This window comes from Centropristis striata, chromosome 10 (assembly GCF_030273125.1).
Source record: "Centropristis striata isolate RG_2023a ecotype Rhode Island chromosome 10, C.striata_1.0, whole genome shotgun sequence".
Taxonomy (NCBI): domain Eukaryota; kingdom Metazoa; phylum Chordata; class Actinopteri; order Perciformes; family Serranidae; genus Centropristis; species Centropristis striata.
In genome coordinates, this window is record NC_081526.1 from 38,347,390 (window position 1) to 38,367,301 (window position 19,912).

General features: G+C 37.9%; 1 protein-coding gene across 4 annotated transcripts in view; it reads right to left on the reverse strand.

Annotated features, from left to right (window-relative positions):
* Positions 1 to 19,912, reverse strand: part of dgkh (diacylglycerol kinase, eta) — a 95,071-nt gene that overhangs the window by 29,709 nt on the left and 45,450 nt on the right. For all 4 annotated transcript variants that reach the window (XM_059342194.1, XM_059342193.1, XM_059342196.1 and 1 more), the window contains 10 exons: positions 18,482 to 18,588; positions 17,077 to 17,202; positions 14,642 to 14,744; positions 10,963 to 11,125; positions 9,799 to 9,907; positions 8,490 to 8,711; positions 7,232 to 7,323; positions 5,910 to 6,009; positions 5,497 to 5,803; positions 3,864 to 3,995 (listed from right to left, as the gene is read on the reverse strand). In XM_059342194.1, the coding sequence (XP_059198177.1) occupies positions 3,864 to 3,995; positions 5,497 to 5,803; positions 5,910 to 6,009; positions 7,232 to 7,323; positions 8,490 to 8,711; positions 9,799 to 9,907; positions 10,963 to 11,125; positions 14,642 to 14,744; positions 17,077 to 17,202; positions 18,482 to 18,588 (1,461 nt within the window). The remainder of the gene's footprint in view (positions 1 to 3,863; positions 3,996 to 5,496; positions 5,804 to 5,909; positions 6,010 to 7,231; positions 7,324 to 8,489; positions 8,712 to 9,798; positions 9,908 to 10,962; positions 11,126 to 14,641; positions 14,745 to 17,076; positions 17,203 to 18,481; positions 18,589 to 19,912) is intronic.

The following is a 19,912-nucleotide window of genomic DNA, read 5'->3' on the forward strand; positions in this document are numbered from 1 at the left end:
TGCTAATAATCAATATAATAAAGCTGACAGTCAATGCACTGCTGAAATATTCCTTCTATACGCAGTTGTTGAACTGACAAAAATCTGAACATTTTGTTTTGTTTTATTTTATTTGCACAGTTAGAATGACATAAAATGACAAAGATAACATATAATGTAAAGTGCAGGGAGAGGCAGAAAACCCAGATGGGCTTATTTATTTAAAGCCTCCACCTAAAATTTCATAGTTATTAGAAAGTAATAAACTGATAATAGAAAAAACAAATGTATAACATCAAGTTATAATGACAATAACAAAAAACAATTAAAAACAAAAATGAACATGTTAAAAAAGTGTATTTGTGTGTGAATTAGAATTTTAAAACAGCAGTTAAATGAGCTTTTAGACATATTTTGAAGCATTTTACAGAGATGGAGTCCTTTATTTATTCCATAATTTGGTCCCCCTAAATTGAACAATGAGGCTTTATTTTAGTGTAGCTTTGTTCCACCAGAAACAGAAGCACTTCTGGTTGAAAACTCTCCACTTTAGGATAAAAGCAGGGAGTTATAAAAGGTAATACACATTAAGTTATGTCAATTTAGAGAAAACACGAAAACTAAAATTAAATGTAGGCAGTGTTTTGACATATGATTGTTCAGTTTCTATTGTTTTTTGTCAATTTAAATGTGTCAATTTGAATGTGAAGTGAATATGATGCTTTAAAGTAAACATATTGTGAAAAACTCACTTTGTGAGTCTTTATGCACATACATTTGGATATCTGGAGTCCTAACCAACTCATAAACTGTGAAATAGTCATTTTTTTGTGCTGTCTAGATAAAAAAATGTCTGATTCAACAACCTTATGTTGCATGCAGGATCATTAATAGAATAAAGTATCCTCCAGCTGATTATCTCCACCCACAGCTCACTCCTCCTGCTCTAATACAGGACAGATCCTTTCCAAAAGGTGCTGCATATTTTTCTTGCAACCCAGTCAGAGCAGATTGAAAAAATAAAACATAATGCTTCAGCCAAAAGGTAAAGACTGATTTGAGAAAAATGAAAAAAAAAAAGTGTTTTTCGAACTTTAAAGCATGTGAAAATGTTGCTGCAGAAATCCCTTATACAAGTATGAATCTGATAACAAGCAAAATATGTGTCCCCTGTCCTTCTAAAGTATTTGGGAGCTACATTTTATTGTATTTATTTGGGTATTTTTTGCCGTGCATGTACCAAAAACAAAAAAAAATGCATTTTATTTTACAAGGAAGACCTACAGCTGCTTATATACCTGTATATATGTGTATGTAACTCCCGGTCAAAAGTTTTAGAACAGCCCAATTTTTCCAGTTTTTTATTGAAATTCAAGCAGTTCAAGTCAAATGAACAGCTTGAAAGGGTCCAAAGGTAAGTGGTGAACTGCCAGAGGTAAATAAAAAAAGGTAAGGTTAACCAAAACTGGAAAATAATGTACATTTCAGAATTATACAAGTAGGCCTTTTTCAGGGAACAAGAAATGGGTTAACAACTTAACTCTATGGAGTCTTGGGCTATTTTGTCCATTTTTGAATTCTTTTCATGTCTTTGTAAGTCATTTTGTGTCTTTTTTTGGTCATTGTGTGTCTTTTTTTAGTCATTTTGTGTCTTTTTTTGGTCATTTTGTGTCTTTTTTAGTCCTTTAGTCCAACATAAAATGTGATTTAGAATCTTTTTTTTTACTTTCAAAACACTATCATACTCAATAAATAATTTTAAATGTTGCAAATGTGCATTAATTTCAGAGTACACTGAGACATTAAACTGCATCATTTTCAATTAAATTCTGGAAAAGTTGGTGTGTTCTAAAACTTTTGACCGGTAGTGTATGTCCCCTGTCCTTCTGAAGTATTTGGGAGCTACATTTTATTGTATTTATTTGGGTATTTTTTGCCGTGCATGTACCAAAAACAAAAGAATAGAAAAATTGCATTTCATTTTACAAGGAAGACCTACAGCTGCTTATATACCTGTATATATGTGTATAAAAGTATGTAAAAAAATGCAAGTTAAAGAGGAGAATATATGGTGAAAATATATTCCGTTGGCAGGATTTTAAAGCGGTTTGTCTCATTCAGAGCTGTGCGTGCTCGGTGTGGTGGTGTCACAGCCCTGAGTAAGGATAGCTTCACGTTGCCTCTTCGTTTTAGCTTTCAGCTGTTTTTCCATGCGAGTGCACAATGACAGCCTCTGAATGTTGCGTGTTTGCCGTACAGCAACATTGCTCATGTTGACACCACGTGAATCCTCTGCGGGGAAACAAATACATGCAAGACTGGCAGCAGGGGAGGGTGGACATCTACTGAGAGACGGACCCAACAACACAACAACAATGGATTCTGTCCTCATCTAACACTCACTCACTCTTTTTAATTTGTGTGCAGGTTAGGAAGGAGTGAGGAGGCAAAGAGAGGAAACAAGGAGAGGATACGACTGATACCTCCTTGTCTTCCAAGCGGCTGGAAAATGTGTGGAAGGAAGGAAGCAGCTCCATGATAAACAGGAAGAACTTCTGCCCCGAAGACAATAACACATCCTGTGGCCGTCACACACACACACACACACACACTCACATACAGGCACAATAGACATTTACACACAGTAGCATTCATATGCATGCAAAGCTGCCTGCATTACAGACACATAAACAGGCTCACACAGGCTCTATGGCTGCCACAGTCGGGACGGCTACAGTCATTTATTATTAAAGACGTTGTGCAGATGAAGAGATGAACAGCTTGGCCTGCTGCAAGAGGTGGAATATCACAGGAGAGCAGGGCTTCTCTGTGCACTTTCAGCTCTAATCCTTGAGTTTATTTATGACAGGAAACATGATTTGCGTCAGCAGCATTTTTTTTTCCATTAGCTGTGTGTATCTAGATCTCTGTGGTGCTGCAGGGACGCCGGCGAGCACAAGGTGGCGACATTTAAATGCTGTGATCTACTACTGCACCTTACAGAGTAGTTTAATATTCTTGTTTATCAGTACAAGGAGAGATATAGTGGCTTTTACAGCTTTGTCTATATGTGCCCTACAGCAGTAGTTCTCAACCTTTTTGAGTCGCAACCCCCAATTTAACATGCATGTTGTTCGTGACCCCCACTCACTGAACAGAATCTCAAACACACAGTTCAGATCACCCAAAAAAGAAACAAAATGACACAAAAAAGACACAAAAAAGACACAAATTGACCACAAAATGATCAAAAAAGACACAAAATGACCAAAAAAGACACAAAATTACAAAAAAAACAACACAAAATGACCCAAAAAAGACATTAAGTGACCAAAAAGACTAAAACACATGAACACTTTAACACAGTGGAGACAGAGCTGACTTCCAAAATGATTTGGCGACCCCCAGAAATCATCTCGCGACCCCAATAGGGGTCCCGACCCCAAGGTTGAGAATAGCTGCCCTAAATGATAGGAATGGCAATGTTTCCCTTTGTCAGTAGAAAGAAGAGATGGGGGGGGGGGGGGGTATTAAAGAGACAGGTCACCCCAAAATAAAAGAAATATATCATTTTTCCTCTTCCCAGTCGTGTGATTTAACATCTAGATTGTTCTGGTGTGTTGCAGGTTGTTGGAGGTATCTGCTGTAAAGATGTCTGCCTTCGGCTTTTGGTGCACAAAGTGCAAAAAACAAAAAACAAACTTGAGAAGCTCAACAGCGATGTCTCTTTCTAGACATCTTGATTACTGAAGATAATCCACAGAGCTGTTGTGAGCAGAAGGAAGCATGCATCTCTCACTTAAAACCAGCAACATCAGCAAACCATCAATAACTTCTGAACCTTAGACTGAAAGCAGCAGCAGGTTAAAAGGTGGAGCTCTTACATGTGACGGCCTCCAGCTCCTTGGTGTCCTCGTCCTTCTCGCTGTCTCTGTTCTCGTCCTCGCTGTCCTTCCTGAACTCTACAGGAGACGGCAGCTCGGTGTCGTCCGTGTGAGAGTTCTGCTCGTCCACCACTGACGGAGCAGACAGAGAGCAGTAAAAGTTTAGTTAACTGTCAGATTATCTTCTGTATTAAACAGATGCTGTGTTCCAATCCCCATACTTCCATGAGGACACTTAAACGCAGCAAACTATCAGCACTTACTGAGTACACAGATTTCATCAGGTGAGTGTTGTTCCAGATCTAAGACTCTGTGGTGAACTTACTAGAAATGACGTGGGTCGTCACCCGCCATAAACTTGAACCCGCTTTGAACGGTGAAAAAATGACCCTTTGTGTTGTTTAATCTTTACTTCTACAATCCGGCAATATGGCTCCATTAACGCAGCAAATGTGGAGAATACGCCGGCAACGTTGCCTACTCCTCCCGATGTTGACAGACAATGCTCCGCTGTTGTTTCGGCCGCCACTACAAAAAATGTTTTGGAGCTAAGCGACTCTGCCTGGCTCCGCCTCTTCCGCTACGTAGACAAGATTCAGATTCAGATTCAGATTTGACTTTATTAATCCCACAGTGGGGAAATTTCTTTGTTACAGCCGCAAAGTTTCACACAGTTTTTAAGATCAAGATAAAAAAATAAACAATCTAATAAAAACACTAAAAGGTTGAGAAAAGTTACGGAGCTGCTGTAACTAGCTGCCACTCATGTGGCGCCATCTTCAAGATGGCGCCACATGAGTGCGTATAGTGTACATCGTTGCACACTCAGCGTTTTGACCGTTATGAGGGCAACATCCGGGTCCTTTAGGTTCACTTCTTTTCACCGCGATCAGAATCGGAACACCCTGCGTACTCAAACTAAGTATAGTAAGTAGGGAAGGATGGGGATTGGAACACAGCAAGAAGCAATCCTGCTTTCAGATTGCAATTTCAAAAACACATGCTGGTCTGAAATGGTCGTTGATCGATTGATTTCAATCACAAAGAACGTGTGTGAAATATGTCCAGGTGGATATTCTGCGTGGTGGAATGTAACTAAGTACATTTACTCAAGTACTGTACTTAAGTCAAATTTTGAGGTACTTGTACTTTACTTGAGTATTTCCATTTTATGTAACTCTATACTTCTACTTCACTACATTTTAAGGTAAATATTGTACTTTTTACTCCACTACATTTAGCTGTCAGCTTTAGCTACTTTTCACATGAAAATCGTGATAAATGTAAAGTGATAAGGCAGAGGTTTTTTTTAAATTAAATCTCATAACAGTATATTAAGTAGTTAAAATGAGTCTGATCTTGGGGTATTTAAAATGCTGCTTACATAAATGCATCAATACAAATAATCTAATCATATATTTAGAATATATGAAACAGTCTGAGTGGCTCCATTCTGCATGACGAGTACTTTTTTTGATACTTTAAGTACATTTCGATGTTGATACTTTTGTACTTTTACTAAAGTAAGTTTTGAATGCAGGACTTTTACTTGTACTGGAGTAATTTCACATTGTGGTATTAGTACTTTTACTTAAGTAAGGGATATGAATACTGGATATTGTGCATGTGTTACCTCTCTCGGCCTGCTCGATGATCTGCCTGACGGCTTTCTTCAGGCTGTTGGCCCTCAGCATCATCTGCTCCCTGCTTTTGAACAGCTGGTGCGGAGCTCCTCGTCGCCCTTTCTCCGTCTCCTCCTCCTCCAGCTTCTCCTTCAGCTCCGTCAGGCTCTCCTCGCTGGCCTCCTCCTCTTCGTCCTCCTCCTCCTCCTGCTCCTCCTCCACGATGGGAGGCGTGGCGTGGGGGAGCGAGGGCAGAGCCTGGCACTCTGTGTTGAGGGTCTGCAGGAGGGATTCTAGCTTCTCGTTCAGGATGGCACACTGAGGAGCACAGGAGGCACAAACAGGCTAGACAGAGTGCTGAGGCAGCTTTCACACAGGAATATAATCTGTCAGAGCAGGAGCTGGAGATGTTTCTGTTTCTTACTTTGAGAGACATCGTGTCGCACTCCTCAGCGTTCTCTGTACTTTTCTCGTAAGCTTTCCCCACTTTGGCAACAAAATCCTTCACTGTTTCACACAGGATCCTGAGGAACACAAAGTCAAGTCAAAGTTTATTTATAGAGCACATTTAAAAACAACATTAACCTCAGTTGACCAAAGTGCTGTACAGTTATTAAAATAGAATAAATCATACACAACTGGGTATAAATAAAACAATAAAAAGAATAAAATACTAAAAACAGTAAAACAATAAAATAAAATAGAATAAAATAAAATAGTAATAAAAACTCAATCCAAAACAGAGTTAGAGATAAAAAAAGACAAATAAAAGGATAAAAAAAACAAAGAAAACACAAATAATATGTGACAAACAAACATGAAGTCAATCAGAACTCTGGTGGTTATTATAAAGATTATATGTCTACACACTGTTTTACTAACAACAATTTTTAAACCAACTTATATCGTCTGTGCCGTCCTTTCTCATTTCCAATCAGGGCTCAACATTTGAGATTCCCCTGGGTAAGATAAATGCCACGTTGGGCTGATAAATCTACACACTCACTTGGCTGCTAAAAGTGATAGAAAAGTGGTAAAAAAAATAATAATAATAATTAACAAAATTATGTCTTAATGTCTTTTAGTCTTTTTGGTCATTTAATGTCTTTTTTTGGTCATTTTGTGGGGGTTTTAGTCATTTTGTGTCTTTTTTGGTAATTTTGTGTCTTTTTTTGGTAATTTTGTTTCTTTTTTTGGTCATTTTGTGTCTTTTCTGGTCATTTTGTATCTTTTTTGGTCATTTTGTGTCTTTTTGGGTCATTTTGTGTCTTTTTTTGATCATTTTGTGTCTTTTTTGATCATTTTGTGGTCAATTTGTGTCTATTTTGGTCATTTTGTTTCCTTTTTTGGTCATTTTCTGTCTTTTCTGGTCATTTTGTATCTTTTTTGGTCATTTTGTTTCCTTTTTTGGTCATTTTGTGTCTTTTTTGGGCCATTTAGTGTCTTTTCTGGTAATTTTGTGTCTGTTTTTGGTCATTTTGTGTCTTTTTTTGATCATTTTGTGGTCAATTTGTGTCTATTTTGGTCATTTTGTTTCCTTTCTTGGTCATTTTGTGTCTTTTCTGGTCATTTTGTGTCTTTTCTGGTCATTTTGTTTCCTTTTTCTGGTCATTTTGTTTCTTTTTTGGGTGATCTGAACTGTGCGTGTGAGATTGTGTTCAGTGAGCGGGGGTCACAGACAACATGCATGTTAAATTGGGGGTCGCGACTCAAAAAGGTTGAGAACTACTGTGTTAGAAGACCTACTTGGCGGAGGCGATGACCACAGAGTTCTGCTCAGAGTTGAGGATCTTTGTGAGGTGAGCAGCTACGGAGTCTTCATAGGCGGAAATGTGAAACTGGAGAAAAAACACAGAAAACATGTTCAGATGCATCAATGTTTGTAAGCACTAAAACAACTGAAACATTGGAACACTTGTCCAGTGTCCTGAAGCTGAGGGGCAGTGGTGGAAAGTAACTAAGTACATTTACTCAAGTACTCTACTTAAGTACAATTTTGACTTACTTGTACTTTATTTGAGTATTTCCATTTTATGTAACTTTATACTTCTACTCCACTACATTTTAGAGGCAAATATTGTACTTTTTACTCCACTACATTTAGCTGACAGCTTTAGTTACTTTACAGGTCGAGATTTAACATAAAAAAATACATTTAAAGTGATTTGACTTGTTGTTTTTTTAATTAAACCTTGTAACAGTATATTAAATAGTTAAAACGATCCCTAACTTGATCAAATTACATTTGATTACTTGTGCTGCTTACATAAATACATCATAATATTAATCCAGTAATATACTTGATATATATAAAACACTCTGAGTGGGTCCATTCTGCATAACGTGTACTTTTACTTTTGATACTTTAAGTACATTTTGATGCTGATCATTTTTTAGGCAAGGCAAGTTTATTTATATAGCACAATTCAGACACATTCAAAGTGCTTTACAGGGGCAAGATTAAAATACATAAAACACATTAGAAGACATTTAAAAGCGAATAAAAAAAAAAAAAAGTGAATGTATAAAACATTTAAGAGCGAATGAATAAAAATGACAGGTTAAAATGGAAACAGAAAAGTCTTCAGACTTGATTTAAAAGAGCTGAGAGTTGCAGCAGACCTCAAGTTCTCTGGGAGTTTGTTCCAGAGATTTGGTGCATAAAAACTAAACGCTGCTTCTCCTTGTTTAGTTTTACTTTTACTTCAGTAAGTTTTGAATGCAGGACTTTTACTTGTAGTGGAGTAATTTCACAGTGTGGTATTAGTACTTTTACTGAAGTAAGAGATCTGAATACTTCTCCCACCACTGCTGAGGGGAAGCTGAATTGAAAATGTCAAGCCTTGTTTCCAGCATGTGCTGAGTGACCTCCTCCTCCTCCTCCTCCTCCTCCTCCTCCTCCTCCTCCTCCTCCTCCTCCTCCTCCTCCTGTCTGTCTGGAGGCCCTGCTGCCTGTGATTGTGTCTAGTGATGCGTGTGAATATCTGTCAGCTCCGGTGAGTACCTGGCAGTCGTCGGCTCCCTCAGGCGTGGTGGGGCAGCTGTGTTTTGGTGGGATCTTAATCTCGTAGGTCATGATGCTCCAGCGGTCCAGCATCTTGGTGCTGGCCCGCTCCAACTTCTCCAGGATCTGGGGCAGCTGGGTGTCATCGTCGCACGAAGGGCCCCAGCCGAGCACCCGAGCCAGGTCGTTGCCCGTTCCCAGAGGCAGCACCCCCAGCTGGCACTGAAACACGTGCACAGGCTTTATGTGGCATCAGGGAATACTTGGTGTGTGTGTGTGGGTGTGTGTGTGTGTGTGTCTTTATGTAAGCTGGCCAGCAGCAAAAGCGAAAAGCTCAACTGGCACATTGACCAAAGACACATCACATCTCTGAGCAGATCACTCTACAGTGCTCTACAGTTATCTACCTATCCAAGGTTTTAGGAGAAATAAATACAGTTTAGTTCTGCTCAATGCAGCTTTTTAAGACTACAATCGAAGCACTTTTTAACCCTTTATCAAGCAAAGAATTATATTTGGTAACTTCAGGTAATATTTTGAGAAAAAAGTTGCAAATTTACTAGATTAAAGTGGCAAATCTGCACGAGAAAAAGTTGCAGATTTAAGAGACTTAAAGTGGCAAATCTGCGCGAAAAAAGTTAAAATGGACATATTATAAGTATACAATGACTTTATTTTTTTTTCAATTGCATTTATAACAATTTTTAATTGTGATGATAAAGGCTTAAAGAGTCTGGAAATTTTTGGTTTAGCTACTTTGAAAGTGCTTAACCCTTTATCAGGCAAAGAACTATATTTGGTAACTTCAGGTAATATTTCGAGGAAAAAAGTTGCAAATTTACTAGATTAAAGTGGCAAATCTACAAGAAAAAAAGTCGCAGATTTAAGAGATTTAAAGTGGGAAATCTGTGCGAAAAAGTTGTAGATTTACAAGAAAAAAAGTGGAAAAAAAGCAACTTTTTTCTCCCAGATTCACCACTTTAAATCTCATAAATCTGCGCATTTTTTTCTCGTAGATTTGCCACTTTAATCTCTTAAACTTTTTTTAAACAGTTTTTTTACTTCGACTCTGTGTCTGAAGTGAGACGTCAGGAAACAACCATCAATCAGGCTATGATGATTAGACTGTTCATTTCAAATATTATAAAATATTTTTGGCTTACATAAGTGATTGCGTGGATAAAACAGCAGATTATTCAACTTAAAGCATATTTCTCACCTTGAAAACAAAGTAGTTAAAACTAAGTGTTTTCTCAAACTTTTGATGCTTTGTATAATAAACTCTCTAATGTCCAGTTGAGTGCTGTACCTGTTTATGCAGGTTGAGTTTGTCTATCTCTGAGAGGACCCAGCCCACGCTGCCGTCTCCTCCACACACCAGGATCCGGAAGTTGTCGAACTTCTGAAACAGGCGCAGACTGAAAAAACACACACAGATTAATTTATTCTGCAGGCTCAGATTTTAAATATAGCAAACAATGCTTTTAGAAAAGCAGCTTATGCATGATGCTACAAGATAACTCCACACTTATTCCTTTATCTTCTTTAATAACCAATATCGGCAGGACAGCATACAGCATTCCACAACACAAGAGAAACCCCGCGAAACTACCACATCCGATTGACTGCCCCTCACCTATATTTGTCCCCCAAAACAAGGGCAGGTAGGAACTAATTAACTTTGGCAAGGGGACAAGTAATATCAACTTAAATATAACACATGAAAATGAATACATAAATTATAGTGAAAGTTCCATAAATAATAATGAAATAATTATTGTATATAATAATAACTTAAATGATTAAATAACCCAAAACATATTTTTTCCAATAACCCTTTGATGCACAACATGGTCTAAAGTGACCCGACAGTTTTTATGTTCTATATCTTTGCAATAATTCATCGTTCAGTATTCCAGGTTTTCCTCAATTAGTTTGTTTTTGATCATCATACATCCTAATTTTTATGTTTTCCTTTATTCATTTTTGAATAAAATCCCTTTTTCTGTCACTACTCTTCTAATACACAACATGGTTGAAAAATGAGCCATATCCATTTTTTAGCTAAGTAGCTTGTTAAGCTAACTTCTTTGCTAAGTATTTAGCTAAGTAGCTTGCTAAGCTAGCTACTTAGCTAACTTCTTGGCTAAGTAGTTAGCTTAGCAAGCTACTTAGCCAAGTAGTTAGCTATGTGATAATACAAAAACTTTTTTTTCTTTATGAATTATGAGAAGCAAAACGAAAATAATGATATTTTGTTATCAAAAACAAGATATTTAAAGAATATTTAGAATGTTCAATCATAAAATAAGTTGATATTAAAAGATAGAGCACAGAAACACACAGCAAGCAATAAATAACATGGGAAATGAATGCGGGTCATTTTTGACCCATGTTGTGCATCAAAGGGTTAATTAAGGTTACAATGTAATAAAACATGAGGTTTTGAGGAGCCGTTTGGTTGTTTCCTCACCCGAGGTGCGGCCCCCCGTTGACCAGGTCAAAGACCTGCGCCGGGTTCAGGAGCTGCTTGAAGCGTCGCAGGAACTTCACTCCCTGGTTGTCTCCACTTTTGGAGTTGACAAAGACCAGGAGGGGACTGGCACAGGACGGGGGACAGGTGGCTTTCCAGAAGCCTGGAGGAGAAATGGCAGCGGAGAAGAGGAAGAGAATGAATGTTCTGAGCAGAACAAACACAATTTCAAACCACCAAGAGACAGGAGAGGAATATTGTTTTGTGCTATTTTTGTTGTGTTCTGTCCTCTTTCAAGGTCTCAGACAGGACACGTGGCTCCGCTCTGTTTGCTCCCAGATAATATTCTATCTATGGTTTTTATCATCCTGATTATTTATACAGTAAAGTTAATATGTTGGTCTGTGTTATGCTGGGAGAGGGATCCTCTTTTATTACTCCATTTGAGTTTTTTTTCCATTTTCCCCCCAAAAGTTAAAGGTTTCTTCTCTACAGATTACAATGTTTGTAAAGCCTCTTTTACACATTTGTGATATTATTATTATTATTATTATTATTATTATTATTATTATTAATAATAATAACAATAATAATAGTTATGATTCCAACTTGTCTGCATTGCACTTTACTTTGCTTTGTTGTTTTATTGTAATTTTTTCTGTCTTCCACTATGTTTTTATCTCTTGCCTTTAAAGCACTTTGTAACTTTGTTAAGAAAAGTGCTATACAAATAAAGTTTATGATAATAATAATAATAATAATAATTTTCATTATTATTAAAGTATTATATTCAACTGGAGCGTGTGTGCTACTATCCAATAATCATAATTTTTGTATGCTAATTTTGCCCCCCTGTACGATCATCATGTGCAATATTTGACCTTACAGTTTTTTTTAGTCTCCACTGTCTTGTTCAGGTTAACAAAATATGAATCCTACATTTGTTTTTAAATGGATTTTGTTCTCATGTGACCTCTTTCCAGCCAATCACACATCATTTCCCTTCTAAGCATCAAAGCTCTGTCAGCTGACTGTTAAAATAAAATAAATATAAGTTGTGTGTAGACTTGTAGGTTTTGAAAATGTGTCTTGTAAAACTACGCTACATGCCAATTTTTTCTTAAAAAAAGAGCATTTTAATTTCATTTATCAGGCAACACTGGTGTCATCTTGCTGACAGAACGAAAAAAAAAGAGCAGCTAGTACCAGTGCACTGATACTGAGGAGCATAAATACTGAAACCATTTCAAATATTCAGTATCAATGCATCAAAAAACCTATTTCTGACACCGCTAGGCCTTCATAAACAGATCCAACCTGAACTGACCCTTTAACGATAAAACCAGAACCAGGACACAGTTGGAGCTGCAGCAGGAGCTGTCATCGTTAAACAACCTCCTCAAACTGTGACTGCGTGCTCAGCCGGAGCGTGGCGATGCACGGGAGCGCTGCACATGCTAAACACACGTGTTCTGCCTCCGAGTGCAGCACAAACACACATACACATATACACACAAACACACAAACACACATACACATATACACTAATCTCAGGGAGGTAATGCAACAAGAGGTTTCTGTGCTTACAGCGTAATCTGTACACCCCCACTGGGCTCACAGCTCCTGCATATGGGGGAATCCACCATGTGTGTGTGTGTGTGTGTGTGTAGGTGTGTGTGTGTGTGTGTGTGTGTGTGTGTTTGGTGCTATCTACTCCTGGCACTCCCTTTTCTCCCTCTTCCTTTTCCCTGTCGCATCCTCCTTCATGTCTTCTCTCTCTCTCTGTCTGTCTACCCTCTTGGATTTTTCTCCCTTTCTAAATCTCTCTCTCTCTCTCTCTCTCTCTGCAGCGGATGGATGGATGGAGGGGAGGGTGGGTAGAAGAGAAGAGAGGAGGAAGGGAGGGGAGCAACGGGGAGTCACAACGCTGCAGCACGTGCTACAGTCTGCCTCTCAGCCAATTACAAGCAGACCAGACTCCCCCTCTTCCCTCTTCCCAGCCTGCATTTGGGCTGAGGGGGTCCTGGAACGTGAGGAGCTGAGTGAAGGACGGAGAGAGAGAGAGAGAGAGAGAGAGAGAGAGAGAGAGAGAGAGAGAGGAGAGAGAGAGAGAGAGAGAGGGAGAGAGAGAGAGAGAGAGAGAGAGAGAGAGAGAGAGAGAGAGAGAGAGAGAGAGAGCGAGAGAGAGCTGAAGGATACATCTTTGCCCTTCTTCCTTTTTTCTTGCCCTCTTTCTTTCATCTGGATTCCCCATCATTCCTTTCTCTGCCTCTCTTTTATCCATCTACCAATTAGCCGATGCCAGCTTTTCACAGACTCAGTGGGCTGTGTGTGTGTGTGCGTGTGTGTGTGTGTGTGTGTGTGTGTGTGAGACCCAGCCACTGGCTTCCTGCAACAGTAATCCAATCACACATGCTTATCTGAGTCTGTCTCGCAGGTGCTGATTTCCATCTAAAACAGGTTTAATATGGCCTGTGGCCAGCACACACACACACACACACACACACACACAGAAAAAAACACACCCCAGTTTCTCCTACTAATATAAATACATATATATAACATTCATTTCTTTCTATTTATACCTTTTTTTACATTATTATTTTTAATGTTATTACTTTTTTCGCTCTTTTTCCTTTGTTCTAATTCAACAAAATGTATCTTTATATATATATGTTATTGATACCCAAGCTGTCACCAAAACTGCATTATCTGAATTTGCTGCATCTTGCCCCTTTCTTGCTGTACAGTAATTTTAATGGATGCAACTCTTTAATCAATTCATCTCATTATTTTGTTGGGGGTGGCTTCTGTTCTGTGTGTTCTGGATGTATTTGATTATTGTTTTCTTGCAATAAACATACACAGTTTTTAAAAAAAAGACACACAGAGACAGTCTTGAAAGCGAAGAGAGAGTTGATATGTATGAGTAAAGAACAAACAGATAGTGTGTTGAACAGAGAGCCTAGAAGGAGCCTCAGGGAGCTCTGCAGCCATCTGCACATCTCTTCTTCTGTGGTGTTTCATGCAAAGCTACATGATGAGTGTGTGTGTCCATTTCACAGCAGGTTGGGAAGCATCTAATTAAGATTCTTCTCACATCTTTCCTCCAGATGTATTTTAAGCCCTCACAAAAGTGTGTTTGGTCCTGTCAGATTGGGCTATTTTTAACCACATCGCTACAAGAAACTAGCAATTTCCTGAAGCAGCGCCCTGTCAACCTCTCACGACAAACAGGAAGCTGGTAAGAAAGTATGGATTTGATGCTGTGACCAATTACTCGATTGTCTTTTCCTGTGTGTTCATGTGCTGCAGCAGCCTCCAGGAGAGGTGGGTGGTGGGAAAGAAGGTGTGAATTATAGAGTGACAGAATAGATGTTGATGCCTCCAACAATCATCAGGCTCACGTCCCTCCTGCAGCCGTGCTGCCATGTGACGGAGCAGAAGGTCAGAGGTCACAGAAAAGACATCCGCCCACTAAATGATGTAAAATCTTATTTTTTCATCTCTGAACTGCAATGATTGCTCAAAGGTGCAGTCCAGCATCAACCTCTGACCCTTTGAGTGAGTCAGCATGATTGCATTGTGTGTGATTGTGTGTGTGTGTGTGTGTGTGTGTGTGTGTGTGTGTGTGTGTGTGTGTGTGTGTGTGTGTGTGTGTGTGTGTGTGTGTGCCTACCATCAGAGTCGATGCTGTTGAGCGCCGTAGGGGGAATAATGGAGACTTTGCACTGACCCAGAGGACACTTGCGAGGGTACAGGTCCATACAGGCTGTGTGCACCTAGAAGAAGAAGAACACAAAATGCATTTGATAAATTTTATATATTTTCCCTCTTATAGATGTACAAGTTGTTTGCCTTTTACTATACCAACCTGGTCTCACAGAAATCTGTGGAATAGCCACGGAATCGCTCAAATTTCCGTGAAACTGACACGGATTTCGCTGCAATGCAAGTTAAAGACAGTCATATCCCGTGGCTATTCCAACATACAAAGTGATTATGTACATTCACTGAGTGAATATTTAGAAAATAAAACATATATTTCTCGCTAGAAATGTGATCAAAATCCATTTTTATGCAGAAACTAAGTCAAAATATTGATTTTTTCACTAAAAATGAGAGAACTGTCCGCCATGTTTTTTGTTCTGACCGCCGGGACCTTGAAAGTCACGTGACTTGGAACAAACCAATAGGAACAAATATCCATGGAATAGCCACGGGATATGACTGGCATTAACTTGCATTGTAGCCAAATCCATGTCAGTTTCACGGAAATTTGAGTTATTCCGTGGCTATTCCACGGATTTTGAGTTAAGCGAATCCGTGGCTATTTCACGGAATTCTGTGAGACCAGGTTCACTATAGATAGAAGAAGAAGAAGACATTTCTATTTTCAATAAAAATGAATTAAAAAAAGGAAATGTCAGAAAGACAGAATGGCCAATTATCCAAACTCTTCTGGAGAACAATTTTGGAATATTTTGGTTGTGAAGTAAATTACAGTTATAATACAGTGATATGCAAGATGATATTTATAAGGGGAACAGTCAGAATTTCTGTATTCAAGATTGAGGATCCTTTTTGGATTTATATCACACTGACTGATTGTGTGTTTTACATATGCATATTCTTACTAGTCATGCTATTATCAATACATCACTTATATGAGTGTTTCCCAATCCTCTCCTGCAGAACCACCTGTTCTAATGTTCTACATCTCTCTCTGCTCCAACAAACAGCTGATTCAAATGATCAACTCATTATCAAGCAGCTTCAGGAGTTCATAATGAGTAGATCATTTGAATCAGCTGTTTGTTGGAGCAGAGAGAGATGGTGGTTCTGCAGGAGATGATTGGGAAACTCTACCGCAGGGATTCCCAAAGTGTGGTGCGTGGACCCCTGGGGGTGCGTGAGCTGCTGCTAGAGGGAGCGCGAGATGAAAAATGTAATGGCAGTCTGATAATGACACAATTACATTTTTTTCCCCCCACACAATAAAGACGTGTTATTAATTAATTAATAAATACAGGCTATTCAATTTTGTGTCATTTTTTTGTTCATTTTTGCATCTATTTTGTTAATTTTTGCATCTATTTTTTGGTTGTTTGGTCATTTTTACATGTATTTTTTGTCAATTTGTGTCTATTTTGATAATTTTGTGTCATCTTTGGTCATTTTTGCTTGTTTTTGATCTTATAATGAAGCGTAGAAGAAGTTATCTTCTTGTTCTTGTATCATTTTTCCAGCCTGTGTTATGATGACGGGGTTGTGTTAGCTCCATGCTCATTTAAATTTGCTGCAATTTTTGTTCAACGCAGCTCAAAACATTTTCCCAACATTAACATTTTCCCAACTGATCTGCTTTCTGCCTCTGATCCTGAGCCTGTCACCATCCTCCACCTTTAATATGGCTATAAAAACTCTTTTTGCATTTTTTTGAAGGTGTGGGGGATTTGGGGTGCGTCAACCCGGTTGGGACATAGAAGGAGGTGCACGGCTAAAAAAGTTTGGGAACCGCTGTTCTACATCTCTCTCTGATCCAACAAACAGCTGATTCAAATGATCAACTCATTATCAAGCAGCTTCAGGAGTTCATAATGAGTAGATCATTTGAATCAGCTGTTTGTCGGAGCAGAGAGAGATGGTGGTTCTGCAGGAGATGATTGGGAAACTCTACCGTATACTATTTATTTTTGTTTCTTATTAAGAAGAAATGTCTGGTGTACTGTCATCTACAAATGATGAAACCCAAACGACCTTCTCCCAAAGGCAGACATGGAAGGAGCTGCTCAATAAGAAGCAAAGAGATTGGTCGATAAATGGGATGGATGGATCGTGGCTAATGGAAAAAAAACACTGCAGCAATCTAGCTCTTCCATTGGTCAACATCCATCAGAAAGAGACATAAAACTGGCATGAAATGTGACATGCTGCAAACAATAAACATCAGTTCAGTCACTTTGAACTAAAAGGACTACAGAGACACTTTTTCATGTCTTAAATGTTCCAATTACGCTTCAAACAATCAGCTTCCTTTATGGTTTTTATCCTGTTTAAATGCGATTTAGCAAGAGGAAATTAAGCATTATGCACACGCGACAGATGTCTCACCATAGCTTTACACCAGAGGCAGCGCCAGTCCTGCAGTCTCAGCACGCTGCCACATGTCTTATCACACACGGCACACTTGGCACTGACAGGCAGGTTGCCTTCCAACCACTGGTGAGGCATAGCAATCTGTACATCAACACACACACACACACAGTTGGAAGAAATGGGAAACACTTTACAGTCTTCTTTTATCTGGCGTTTCCTCTAGGAGCCAAATCTCTCCTCTCTGTCTGAGGCTGATGCAGCCACGAACACGAACAATGCATTCAATTCTATTTAAAATTTAAAAAAGCGGTAACACTTTACAATAACCATCTAAGTAATGTTAATAGATGGTTTATCAACCAATTATTAACCATTTACAAAGTGCTATACATATTTAATCTTTAAATGTTTTAAACCAATTTCTTAAAGGCAGTGGTGGAAGAAGTATTCAGATCTCTTACTTAAGTAAAAGTACTAATACCACACTGTGAAATTACTCCACTACAAGTAAAACTCCTGCATTCAAAACTTACTGAAGTAAAAGTACAAAAGTATCAGCATCAAAATGTACTTAAAGTATCAAAAGTAAAAGTACACGTTATGCAGAATGGACCCACTCAGATTGTTAAATATATTCTCAATATATGATTTGATGATTATTATTGATGCATTTATATAAGCAGCATTTTATTTTCTCAAAGTAGGGCTCATTTTAACTATTTAATATACTTTTATGAGGTCTAATTTAGAAAATGTCACTTAAAACTTTAAACTTTAAACCAATCATGTTTTTCATGTTAAATCCCGATCTGAAAAGTAACTAAAGCTGTCAGCTAAATGTAGTGGAGTAAAAAGTACAACATTTGCCTCTAAATGTAGTGGAGTAGAAGTATAAAGTTACATAAAATGGAAATACTCAAGTAAAGTACAAGTACCTCAAAATTTTACTTAAGTACAGTACTTGAGTAAATGTACTTAGTTACATTCTACCACTGCTTAAAGGTATATGAATTATTTCAAAATCATTAACATACTTAATATGGTGTTAAAAATGTTAAAATGAGTGCAACTAAAAAAACATTAATAAACTATTTATTATAATGTAATTGTTTGTTTATGGTAAATAAACTATCTATTAGCCTTTTATAAATGATTTAGTTAGTTAAACATTAATAAATTATGTATTTACCATTTATAAATGGCTTAAATACAGTTTATAAATGATGATTAAACATCTGTTTACCCTTTATAAATGATGGTTATTGTAAAGTGTTACCAAAAAAGCCTTACTTGTGGGTATACAAGTCAAGGTTTAAGTATTTTTCCAGAAGCCTTGGGAACATAATTTTAACCATCATAGAGAAGCATAACAACATATTGCATTACAATGCAAAAAAAATAATTTCTCATGCAAACTTACCCCATCCTCATCCTCAATAATATCCTTCCCTATGGAGGCCAGCGTTGTCCATTTACAGTTGTTAGTGGCTCTGACAGCACAGCGTTTGTGGGCTTTGAATTTGCACACTGAAAGACACAAACAGTGGACACACACACATCAGACTGAGCATGTCTTCCACCTTCAAAAGCATTCAAAAGCTTCAAATTGGACATTTATAGACCTCAGCTTGCTTTATGCTAAGAAATGTGTTGCATTATTGTGGATAAAGATTTATAAACCAAGTACAACTCAATGGATAAGACAGATGTTAGCAAGCCTTCCTTTAGAGAGAATAACTTACATATTAAAGGCTAAACGGCATGTATTTGAGGACATATGGAGCCTTTCATTAACTACATTAAAGACTTAGATTTAACGGATGAAGAAGTGGATAACTAGTCTTTGTGGACAATGCAGATTCCGGTCTTGTCAGATTCATATTGCTTTTCTATATATGTGTTTTAATTCACACCAATTACAAACGATACTCAATTGTATATAGATTACCATTTTCTTTAACAGGAGGAGCGAACCTGTTCCAAGTGTTATATTTTGTTTGTTTTTATTTTTCTGTCTATGTAAATGCAGCTATTTGAAAATATGGAAGTTGAATGACGATAAATGAATGTAAAAGCTGTATGTCAAAGTGTTATAAACTGAAAATAAAATAAAAATATTGTGGGGAAAAAAAAAAGCTTCAAATTGGGGGCCTACATAGGATGAATGTAGAATAAAACAAGTTGTGTTTCAGTAAATGGTGATAAAGTTTATTTGAGCTGAAAAAGCTGAAAGATGCTGGACAGTGATGCATGATTCAGAAACAGACACACCCTGCAAAGTACAGTGTTCTAATGAATCAGGCCTTAATGAGATGTCAGTGGGCATAATTACTAATCTCCCTCAGCCTGTTCTGCACTTACATATCTGACAGACTGAAGCAGATCTGGTTCCATGTTGCAGCTCTGTGGAACAAGCACCAGAAAGCCTGCGGCCAGGCTAACAAAGACCTGAACCCTGCACAGGTTGTTTCAGATCCACATTAAAAGCTACCGGCTGTATTTCTGTGCAGCCTCTGGTTCTCACAGCGGCTCATTTAATACAGTACATGCATGTATTTCTGTAGTAATAGTCAGTTTGCTTTGTGCTGCATGTAACCAGCTCTCCAGTCATCCTCCTTCACTCGCAAGTCAAAGTGAGAACAGGTTAGAAGGAGCATCAGGCGTTTAACAAGATAGATTTTTATTTTTTAATTTTTAAACTTATTTAGGTATTTATTTTATTCCTGACGATTACAAAAAGCGATAGAAAATTATGTTTTACTGTATTGTATTTTCTTTTTTTTTTACATTTTGTCTTTATTTAGAATCACATTTCAATATCACATTACAACAGTCATCACCGTTTTGATAA